The following is a 12685-nucleotide window of genomic DNA, read 5'->3' as shown; positions in this document are numbered from 1 at the left end:
GCTGAAAGAATATGATAAAAAGAGAGAATCACTCACCAAATACTCAAATATTTGAACTATGAAGAAAGAGTTGAAGCTTGAGAAATATATTATGCCTAATATATTTAAATAAAAGAATATTCTGTATAACAGTTTACAATGAGAACTCATTAATGGGTCCAAGTTTTTAAAATTTGGATCCAAAAAAAATACTAAAAATCCAAGAAAGATGGACCCTGGGGATATTGTGTAAGAATATCCTTAATCCCCAAACTGTTATCATGAAGGACAGTCTACAACAGTGCTATTGAAAGTGTGGTCTAGGGTTAGTTACCAGTCTGCAAGGAGTGAAGGGGAGAAATTGAGACTAAGCATTTAAAAACTTCCATGGTAATCTGACAGAGTAATTTTGCATTTGTTGAGTTAAATGAAATATTGAGGACGGTATTTTGTAAGCCTGTTTTTGTTTTTTAGTTTTTAATTGCATGTTATTAGTCCACCATGGGTGGAGGGTAGGGGTAGAAACTAGTCCTTTACCGTAATTTTTTTGACAAATGAACCTAAAACCATATAGAAATCCTCATGCTTTTGAAATAAAAAAAATTAACACCAAGTCTAAATGTTCACATGTAAATAACAAAATAGGACACAATACAACCGAACATTGGACATGGTTTAGGATTTAAGATTAAGCTTTAAGCATTGCTCTATTGAATTACACAAGATATTTGCTACAGGAGAGCAAATGTGCTATAAATAAGATACGCCTTATCCCACAAGACAAGCATTAGTACAGAGACAGATTTTAACTGTAAGTCTATATTGTGCTAAGGAAAACACTAACTAATGTGCCACTGACTAACTAAAAAAATCTTTAAGAGTTAAAAATTATAGTTAAAAATACTTATTAACATTTTATAGTTTAAATGATCTAATTCAAGGTAACAAATTCATATTTGCACTGAAACCCACATATTTTTAAATAACAATGAAAACAGCCACAAGTAGAATAGCATTTACATTTCTCTTCCATATTCCAATAATATAAATACTATAAAAATTAAGTCTCTGAATAGATGAATGGATAAAGAAGATATGAGATAAACACACACACAAGAATATTATTCAGCCATAAAAAAGAAGGAAATCTTTGGACTTCAAGCTGTATTACAAAGCTGTAATCATCAAGACAGTATGTACTGGCACAAAAACAGATACTCAGATCAATGGAACAGAATAGAAAACCCAGAAATGGACCCACAAACATACGGCCAATTAATCTTTGACAAAGCAGGAAAGAATATCCAATGGAATAAAGACAGTCTCTTCAGCAAGTGGTGCTGGGAAAACTGGACAGCAACATGCAGAACAATGAACCTGGACCACTTTCTTACACCAGACAAAAAAATAAACTCAAAATGGATGAAAGACCTCAATGTAAGACAGGAAGCCATCAAAATACTTGAGGAGAAAGCAGGCAAAAACCTCTTTGACCTTGGCTGCAGCAACTTCTTACACAAAAAGAAGGAAATCTTGCCATCTGCCATAACATAAATGGAGCTAGAGGGTAAAATGCTAAGTGAAAGAAGTCAGCCAGAGAAAGAGAGATACCATATGATTCCGCTCATATGTAGAATTTAAGAAATAAAACAAATGAGCAAACTAAAAAAGAGACAAACCAAAAAAGGACTCAATTAAAGAGAACAAACTGATGGTTACCAGAGGGAAGGACGGTGGGGGGATGGGTGATAGAGGTGATGGGGATTAAAAAGTACATCATGATTTGTTTATTTCAGAAGACCATGGGGGAGGGGAAGGGGGAAAAAAACCTACAGAGAGGGAGGGAGACAAACCATAAGAGACTCTTAAATACTGAGAACAAACTGAGGGTTGATGGGGGTGGGGGAGAGGGGAAAGTAAGTGATGGGCATTGAGGAAGGCACCTGTTGGGATGAACACTGGGTGTTGTATGGAAACCAATTTGACAATAAATTATATTTTTTTAAAAAAGTACATGATGGGCACTAATGTACAGAATTGCTGGATCACTATACATCACGTGCCTTAACTAACATAACACTATATGTTAACTATGTTGAAATTAAAATTAAAAAAAAAATTAAGTCTCTCAGTGACAAATTTTCAGGAAATCTATCCTAGCCAACAGACCATTGATACTGGCACAGTTTGTAAACATTTCTAAAGGCATGATGTGCTACATATAGACCCTTCTTGTAATGTTAAGCTGAACCATCATCCTACTCAATGCTCCATGATATTTTTACTTTGACCAAATGATAAACTATAGTGCCTAGGATCTCTGCAATCCAGTGTTAGTATTTTATTTATTTTCTTTTAGTATACACACACACACACACACACACACACACACACACACACACACACATATATATATTTAGTGTATATATATATATATATATATGTATATATATATATATTTTTTTTTACATTTATTTTTGAAAGAGAGAGACACACAGAGTAAGCAGGGGAGGAGAAGGGAGAGAGGGAGACACAGAATCAGAAGCAGGCTCCAGGCTCTGAGCTGTCAGCACAGAGCCTAACACGGGGCTTGAACTCACAGACTGCAAGATCATGACCTGAGCTGAAGTCCAGACACTTAACTGACTGAGCCACCCAGTCACCACTGTTTATTTTGAGAGAGACAGCGACAGCATGAACGGGGAAAGGGAAGAAAGAGGGAGAGAGAATCCTAAGCAGGCTTTATACTGTTAGCTGTTAGAGATGCAGGGCTTGTGACCTAAGCCAAAACCAAGAGATCGTGACCTAAGCCAAAACCAAGAATTGGATGGTTAACCTACTGAGGCATCTCTCCAGTGTTAGTATTTTAAATGGCTATCCCCACCCCTCCACCCTTGCCCCAGCATTGCAGGATTTCCTTTCCTCTATGTGGTGGAGGAAACAGCCATTTCCCTAATGTTCTGAGTACTTTCTTTCCTCATGCTTCTGCCTAGATTTACTCCCATCTATCTGGCATAGTCCATCCACAAGTAACTCATCTTTGTATGTCTAGTTCTGGGCACACAATAGACTCTCAATCAGTAGCAAATGAATGTAAAATTTACATCTAGGCCAAGATGAACTAATTCATTTCAGAAAGATTTTTAGTGAAGTTGGAAGCCAAAAAGATAAGTTGGTCATTAATAGTAACAACAATAATAATAATTAACCAGAACACTGCATTATTATATTACTCTAGTTTACCATAGCAAGTTCGGCAAATTAAAATGCATTAGATTTTGCAAAGTTACTTTTCTATTTTAGCATCTTAATTTATAAATAGATACAGATTGATTTTCCATAGTTGCCTGGAATTTTTAACCAGGCTTTTTGTTCCTTGGGATCTTGATCAGTAGACAGGGAATCAGCAAAAGAGTCAGATTTTCCATAAAAGTGTTCTTAAACTAATTCAACCTACAATTACCTTTTCCTTATGTAGGATTTCTTCAGTGCTTATGGAAACCTAGCGCAAGTCATTTTACACTTGGCAATGGACTGTATTAGCAGTGTCACAGAAGTATTATATCATCCCTTTGATACACTATACTATATAGCTCCTAAAACAGGAATTTTTAAAAAAATGCATTTTGTATCCTTCCACAGAATCTAATACATTGCTGGTCCCAGGGAACTGAACAACAGTCGCTAAGAGTGTGGGGGGTTTGGAGTCAAATAGACTTGAGTTTTAATCCTGGCTCTATACTTAACAGCAGTGTAAGTTACAGAATCTCTCTGCCTCATTTGTACAGTGGAGGTAATACCCTTACAGGGTACTGTGAGGAACAAATGAGCTAATGCATGTAAAGCACTTAGAACAGTGCCTGACAATGAGAAAGAACGAAATATGGCCCTTTGTAGCAACGTGGATGGAACTGGAGAGTGTGATGCTAAGTGAAATAAGCCATACAGAGAAAGACAGATACCATATGTTTTCACTGTTATGTGGATCCTGAAAAACTTAACAGAAACCCATGGGGGAGGGGAAGGAAAAAAAAAAAAAGAGGTTAGAGTGGGAGAGAGCCAAAGCATAAGAGACTGTTAAAAACTGAGAGCAAACTGAGGGTTGATGGGGAGTGGGAGGGAGGGGAGGGTGGGTGATGGGTATTGAGGAGGGCACCTTTTGGGATGAGCACTGGGTGTTGTATGGAAACCAATTTGACAATAAATTTCATATATTGAAAAAAAAAAAAAAGAACAGTGCCTGAAACATGCAAGTGCACTAGGTGGTACTACAATTATTCCATAATTTAGAATCAATGTGATGAGTTGCCTAAGGCCTTCCCTCTGTTACATGATTCATAGATTTGGGCTTCTCCTGATGATATTTTTAGTATCATCAGAGGTTTTTGTTTTTGTTTTCCATGGCTGTTTCTCCTATGCAGCAATAAAGTGGGGTTACAAAGAATCAGTAGATGCGGAAAGGCAGAGCTGAGAATGAGCCAACGGCAGATAATTCTTGAAGGATCAGGCAGAGAGGGAGCTGATGGGACAGAGGAAAACAGAATCGAATTCTTGTTTTCGGCACTATTTCCTGGTGTCTAAGAAAGGCATCAGAGGCATATTTATCATCTGATGTTTATCTCTAACATTTTCAAGGTGCTTTTACATTATCTCATCAATTGTCTACCACAACTGAACAGTCTCACAATTATCTTGTTGGTGACTGATGTAAGGGGTGCCCCTTTTTGGGCACATGAAGATTTGACCAAAAAGGACCCTTAGATTCCATATTTCATTATTTTATTATGTAAGTCAAATGCTGTTTACTTAAGTACTTTTTACTCAGGTCCCTTATTTTTCTCTTTCTCCTGTATAATGTAAGCTTGAGTTAGTAAGCTACTAAAAGGGAGAAAGAAATAAAATTACTATCAAATACATAACTATTTATAACGTGCAGAATCCCTGCAAGACTTAAATTAAGCTGTAGCATTTATGGATGCTCTAATAAATTAAAAGATAATTTAAATTCCTGATGGAAGCATTGTTCTCCTTATGGATAAATAAAATATAACAGATTGTGAAAATAAATTGAATTATATTTAAAAATGTACAACTTAAAAAACATACTTACTTTCCAAACCTCAATACGCCTGAAACATAAGTCTGCCAGTGAGCACAATAAAACATGAACATCCCAATAAAAGAGCAGAAAAACAACCAGTCAGGATGAGTTCCTAAGCGCACAGCAACCGAAGCTCCAACTGCCATAAATACTGAAAGAAACAAGGTTTAAGAACCATTAAGAATTAAAAATAATTAATGAAATAATTGCCATTATTCATTCAGAGATACAGAGTTCAGAAATGCAGAGTTTTAGGGTATGTAACCTTGGCATCACAATAAGGTACACCAAACAAAATTAATTTTTGAACATACTTTCAAAATACACTGTGAAAATTTGCCCCCAAATGTATGCTTATCCAAAAAGTTGACCAAACAGCTCGGTTCATGTTAGTTTTTAAGCCATTATTAACAACAACAACAACAACAACAACAACAACAACAACAACAAAATTGGGAAAAACCTTCACTAATAACGCTAATTTACCTGTGGAAAGAGAGTCACAACCGTGGTCGAAAAGTTCCCCTAAGGGAGAACAAGAATTTGTTCTTCTGGCTTGTTTCCCATCAATAGCATCCAGTGACTGGTAGATAAAGAGTCCCAGTGCACATAAAAGGTATGTCCAATATGGTGCCTAAAGATAAACGTGAATAATAAATACTGGTACGTGACAACAAGCTAGCTTCTGTTTGAAAATAGTTCAACCTAAGCCAATTGATACATTTTCTTGTGTTCTCACCTTATATCACCTCAGGGTGTTATAAAAACCATTCATAAGCCTCCTTTGACAGGTGAGAACGAAACTGAGAAATCAGATGAATTGTTCTAGGTCATCTGGGTAGAGGGACACAGAAGTCCAAAGAGTGAGAAACACAAGGTTAAATGAGCAAGGATGAGGACCTTGATTTTGGTTCCTAATTCACAGCTCTTTCAATATATGATTTATATATGGTTTTTGATTTGAAATTATTCAGTAAGTTTTTGCTAGGAAAAAAGATCTTAAAGACAAATCACAGACCTGTGCTTCCATTCATGATGGAGTGTCAGGGGACTGGATCTATGTCCCCACCTTATACAACTAGAAAAGCAATAAAACAAATGCAACAATTTTTCAGACATGGCAGGCAGTGCAGTACTGTGATCCCTGCCAGAGGGAAACAAATGAGATGGGCCCAACAGTGCTCTAGTTTAGTACCTACAGGCAGTTTTCAGACCACAGTACAGGAATGGGAACCTGAACAGAGCCCAGTGATCTTGTTATGCTGAGGAGAAATGTAGCAGAATTCTGGAAGGTCAAAGCAGCTAGATTCTGTAGAGCATAGCATCAGAGAAAAGAGGGACACATGATCTACAGAAGGGTATCTTTGAGTCTTTGGCTGAGAAGTGACCTGTGCCTAAATGAGATAAAACTACTAACCAAGGCCAAGGAAAGAACCATGGGACAGTATAAGGTCACATAATTCTTTTTATTTTTTAATTAAAAAAATTTTTTTTAATGTTTATTTATTTTTGAGAGAGAGACAGAAAGCATGAGTGGGGAAGGGGCAGAGAGAAAGGGAGGCACAGAACGTGAAGAAGGCTCCAGGCTCTGAGCTGTCAGCACAGAGCCTGACGCGGGGCTCGAACTCACAAACTGTGAGTGAGATCATGACCTGAGTCAAAGTCAGATGCTCAACCAACTGAGCCAACCAGGCACCCCAAGGCCATATAATTCTTGAAGGCCACACAAAGCTGGAAATTTTTCATGCTCCCTCAAGGCACAACACAAAGACTTTGTAATACATTAGGTAGAGTTCTCAGAAGTGTATTGCCTTAGCACTGGGGAGAAATTGGCCCAAGACTAAAGGCCTCTTGGAAGAGTCCTAACAGACATAAAGTCCAGCCTCAAAAGAAGCCAACTGATCCTATGTAACTCAACTACAGCCAACACAAAGTGCAATATCTCAAAGGGATATATAAAAAAAAAAAATCTAGTACTCAAACATGTAAAATTCACAATGTTTGGCATCCAATCAAAAATTACCAGTCATGCAAACAAACAAAAATTACTAGTCATACAAAAAGCAGGAGAATATGAACTACAACTAATAGTAAAATCAATCAATACAATCAGACCTAGGAATGACACAGAAAATGGAATTAGATGTAATTGGATGGACATGAAAGGTTATTATAAATACGTTTTGCATGTTCAAGAAGGTGAAGGAAAATATAAAAGACTCAAGTGAAACCTCTAGATATGAAAAAAAGGTATTTGAAATGTAAAATGTACTGGATGAGATTGGACAACACAAAAGAAAAGATCAGTGAACTTGCAGAATACTGATGGAAACTATCAAAAATGGTGCACAGAAAGAAAAAAGACTACAAATAATTGATCTGGGTACCAGTGACCAGTGGGACAACAGAAGCACTCTAACATATTTTTATTGGAGTCTCAGAGGAGATAAGAGAGGGTTGGGCATAAAAAATGTTAAGAAATAATGGCTGGAGAAGTTTCCAAATTTGAAATTTATACACTCACGTATCCAACAAGCTCAACAAACACAACAGAATAAATACTTTTTAAAAACCCACCAAGACACATGATAATAAGAAGCCAGAGGAAAACAGAAACATCATATATAGAAGCATAGATAATAGTGAGAGAGAGGAAAGAGTCTGTAAAGTTGAATACAGATGAATAGAAATGATTCAATTTGAAGAAGGCAGAGAAAAAGAGATTTTAAAATGACCATTATTTTCTTTCACACTTTAAAAATATACTCTTCTTCCTCAGGGACCTGTGTGATGATAGCAATGGTCAAGCCAGATTTGTATGTCTTAGGGAGGAAGTATAGCAAAATTATTAAGAAGTAAGGCTTTGAAGTTGGATCTGTGTTCGAGCCCTTGACTCTGTCACTTAATAGCCAGATGACCTTGGGCAAATCACTTAACCTCTCTAAACTGTGGGTACTCACATGTAAGATGTGAATAATCCTTATAGTTGTATCAGATAAAAAATTCTTAGATAGCTCTTTAACAGAGCCTGGCACACAGTAAGTAGGTGCTCAGTAATGCTCAGTAAAGGTTAGCTATTCTCATTAAATTGTCTTGTACACTTTTAGTGGCAAATATAAGTTTTAATATACCAATCTATGTATGGTTTATGTGGTAATTCTACAAATATCCAATCAACCTGCTACTTTATTCTTCAATATTTTTAAGTAAATAGAGGTTTACTTTGAACTTAACTTTAATAGAAGTTTCATTATTTGTTAATATTAGATGCCCAGTATTAACGATTACACTACTAATTGCTTAAAAGGACTTATCAAGTCTCTTCTAGTTAAAAAAAAAAAAAGCAGTATAAATTAGAAAAAATTTAAGAATAGAAGTAACCTGAGCTGTGAATATGCATATTAAAATGTCACAAAGAAACAATAAGTGTCTGTGAGGATGCACTGTTGGTGGGAATGCAAACTGGTGCAGCCACTGTGGAAAAGTCTGGAGGTTCCTCAAAAAATTAAAAATAGAACTACCCTATGACCCAGTAAGGGTATTTACTCAAAGAATACAAAAACACTAATTTGAAAGGATATATGTGCCCCGATGTTTACTGCAGTATTATTTACAATAGCCAAATTATGGAAGAAGCCCAAGCCAAGTGCCCACTAACTGATGAATGGATAAAAAAGATATGGTATGTGTATATACGTGTATGTGTATATGTGTGTGTACATATATATACACATAAATAACTATATATACATACATACATACATTATATGTGTGTGTGTGTATATATATATATATAAATTATTCAGCCATAAAAGAAAATGAAATCTTGCTACTGGCCACACAGATGGAGCTAGAGAGAATTTTGCTAAGTGAAATAAGTCAGTTGGAAAAAGACAAATACTGTGACTTCATATGTTGAATTTAAGAAACAAAATAAACAAAGGGAAAACAAAAAGACAACCCAAAAAACAGACTCTTAATGATGGAGAACAAAGAGCGTTATCAGAGGGGAGGTGGATGAGGGGACGGGTGAGGTAGGTGAAGGGGATGGAGTGCACTTGTTGTGATGAGCACTGAGTAATGTATAGAAACTATACATAACACTGAAACTAATATAATACTGTATGTTAGCCATACTGGAATTAAAATTAAAAAACTTAATAAAAAATTAAAAAATTAAATGTCACATTCAGTTCTGATTAGCATGTTTTTAAAAGCTTATCTGCAAACTGTAAAACAATTAAGAGAGGGCAAAAAAACAGAGAATTGCTAAATCATCTTGACAGTATAAGAGTGGAAAACACAAAACAAAACAAACCACCTCGAATCTTTTTGAAAAAATCCCAAAGTGTTTTGCAGAGAACAATCCCAGTGACTTTTCAAATAAGCAAATTCTTACCCATTTTTTTCCTGCTATGAAAAATTATATTGTTTTCATTTTGAAAACCAAAGGAGAGAGGTGACATTTCAAATCTATGTAAAATTGGAAACTTGAAATTATTAAAATTTCTGGAATGACATAAAAAGTCACTTTTTTATCATCTATTTTCCACCAAATACTTTCCCCCTAAATGACAGACTTCTCAAAGTGCATCATCTACCTGAGATGTATTCCATTTCTCCCTTCTATGCCCAGAACCTTCTTATACTAAAACAACTGGAGCCAAGGTCCAATTAAGCATTAAAAGCTTAATTCTGACCTCTGGTCTGGGAGACTGGCCACAGGCAAATTGAAAGGTCAAGGTGTTAACGGAAATCCATACTGAAATAAATTCGCTCACTCCTGGACACGACAGTTGGGGGTGGATTCTGCCCCTCATTTGGAAAAAATAAAGGAAGACTGGTTCACTAGTTTAAGACTACTTCATTAGGATACTAGAAGAATTAAAGGTTTAGAGCTTAAACAGGTAAGAGTGCAGGGGAATTTAGACAAGAAAAAGAGAGAGGAACTCTCTGCAGAAACGAAGGTTGAGGCCTGGAAAATGAAAGGTTTACTCATGAGTCAGTGACCAGATCCCTGTTTTGGGACCAAGAGATCAGATTGGAAAGGTAATAACATTATCTAAAACAGTACAACAAAGGGCATTTTTCAGCATTATTTTATTTGATACAGCAATCCACAGAGACAGGGCAGTTACCATGTTCTCTTTATTAAAGACGGAAAGTAAAACTTAGGAAGGGATGACGAAGTCCCATCCAGATGAGTGGCCAGATGGTCCAGGAATCAGGTCTTCCGACCTCCCCAGGCTATGGGATCCATCAGGCTGCAGGCTGCGCAGACATGAATTCTTACTTCACTGACTACCTATTTCTTTAAACCTGCTAAGAAGCACTTTCCTGCTCACACAATCCAATTTCAAGTGCAGTGAGCCCTAGGAAATGGCTGTGAGCCATGTGACTGACACTTCCTTCCTTTTAAGCCCAGAAAGGCACACTGGTCCCCAGTACCTGGTTCACTCCTTTCCAGTCTTCCCAAGGCCACAGGGACCTAACCTACCTTCTCTCTTCCCTGCTGTCATCACCTCCACCCCCAGCTGGAAGCTATTAAACAGGCTGCAAACTGTCATCTTCTTTTCTAACCTGTTATCTCTGCAAAACCAGCTCCAGGTTAGAGATGCACTGGCCAGGAACAGGATGACCCTTCCTTCCAGGAGTCCTCAAAACAGGTGTAATTACAGAAGACTCTGGGTCTTCTGTAAGGAGGATCTACAAGAGCCACCCCAATTCATTTCAGGTTTTCATGTGAACTTATTTTCAAAAATTTTAAACATAAGCATGGAAAAGTCAGGCTTAGATTATGCATTATAAAGTCATAAGCAGTTTATCAAAAAACTACTACAGAAGGAACCTATTCCCCAAAGTAGAACTTCTTCAGGTAATATTAAACTCCTAACGTGTAAACTTTTAAATTCTGTAATTTTCATAATATCTACTGTATCTTTTAGGATCAGAATTTAACAGTATGTCATAGGAATCTTTTCAGGTAAACCATGAAGACCTACATTATTCTTGTAAATGACAACATGGTATTCAATGATGTGGCTATACCACAATTTAAGTAATAACTTCATTAATGATGAATCTTGCATTACTGCATTAAAAATTATTATGTAAGTTTATTCTAGAAAACAAAAATAATTACTAAGAATCAATCATAACCCTTAGTCATTTAAATTAAAGCACTAATAAATTTAAATTGCTTTTCAGTAACACCACTAAAAAACAGCTGTATAAAAGTAAGTGGGAAATTTTACTTTTTCGGTTACTTAAATTATAGGATGCTATTATTCATTTTATAATTAGAGAAACCAGAGTTCTGAACCAGATCATATGGCAACTGTTCTCGTTAAAAATAACTCTGGGTCAGAGGGAACACTCACATATAAACCAATTTATCCTCTTTTGATACATGCATCTGAATAAGCACACACGAATCAGGAAAAGGAAGAAAAGACTTATTAGAAAGTGATCGGTGAGCACATCTCTGCTCACTGGACAAACTTCACTTACAAGCTTGGACCTTAAAATACTTGATTTTCTAGAACACATCCTTAGGTCTTTTGTAAATGAAAATGCTAGACTAGATAGTCTCCAAGGTCCCATCTTTCATATTAGAATATAATCCTCTCAAGGATATGAGACATGTTGTCTGTTTTTAAAATCTGTTGTCCATACCACAGGAGCTAAAATAACTAGATGATCTAATTGTTCCTTATCAGGTAAAACAGTTTCCAAAGGGAAGAATTCATGCCCCGGGCTGTTCTTGCACACCTGTTAGAAGTGTGGAGTCCTGGACTCTACCTGTACCCAGATCCTTGCTTTCATCACTGGCTGAGTGAATTGGATGAGTTACTTAACCTCTCAGTGCCTCAGTCTCCCTTTATGAAAAATGAAAATAATCACTGCTCCTGTCTCACTGTGAGGATCAAAGAAAGAATTACAGGGGCCCCTGGGTGACTCAGTCGGTTAAGCGGCCGACTTCGGCTCAGGTCATGATCTAACGGTCCGTGAGTTTGAGCCCCGAGTCGGGCTCTGTGCTGACTGCTCAGAGCCTGGAGCCTGTTTCAGATTCTGTGTCTCCCTCTCTCTCTGACCCTCCCCCGTTCATGCTCTGTCTCTCTCTGTCTCAAAAATAAATAAACGTTAAAAAAAAAATTAAAAAAAAAAAAAAAAAGAATTACACGGAAAGTGTTAAGTGCCCACCATATGGAAGGAGCTCAGCAAATTTTAATTACTGTTATTGTTATTACTGATACTACATAAGACACTTTTAGATGATTCATGGGTCAACTTTTCATTTTAATATTTATGACTTTATATTAATATATTTTGGAAATATTTTAACATATTTAAAAAATAGCTAGCATAGCTGTCAAATCTATGACTTTATAGATATTAAGGCTTAGAACGAGTCCATGTCTTTAAAAAGTGATTTAAAGCTGATGGAAAGAAAAACAGTAAATAAAAAATAGTATATATAGGTAATACACAAAAGTAAACATCTTCCCAAATTAAAATCTAGGAAATACTGGAACTATATAATGCCTATTTATATAAATTTTTATACTTGAAAAAATTACCTCTTTGCTTTAAATGGCCTTGGGT

General features: G+C 36.3%; 1 protein-coding gene across 3 annotated transcripts in view; it reads right to left on the bottom strand.

Moving 5' to 3' along the window:
- CHPT1 (choline phosphotransferase 1) overlaps positions 1–12685 on the bottom strand; it is a 35131-nt gene that overhangs the window by 14052 nt on the left and 8394 nt on the right. For all 3 annotated transcript variants that reach the window (XR_006205053.1, XM_042947513.1, XM_042947512.1), the window contains exons 2-3: positions 5567–5714; positions 5090–5231 (exon numbers count right to left, since the gene is read on the bottom strand). Coding sequence is in view for 2 of the 3 variants with exons in the window: in XM_042947513.1 (XP_042803447.1) it covers positions 5090–5231; positions 5567–5714 (290 nt within the window). In the remaining variant the exon portion in view is untranslated. The remainder of the gene's footprint in view (positions 1–5089; positions 5232–5566; positions 5715–12685) is intronic.

Source organism: Panthera leo, chromosome B4 (genome assembly GCF_018350215.1).
Source record: "Panthera leo isolate Ple1 chromosome B4, P.leo_Ple1_pat1.1, whole genome shotgun sequence".
NCBI lineage: Eukaryota > Metazoa > Chordata > Mammalia > Carnivora > Felidae > Panthera > Panthera leo.
Note: the sequence above shows the minus strand (reverse complement) of the source record. Positions and strands in the feature narration are given on the sequence as shown.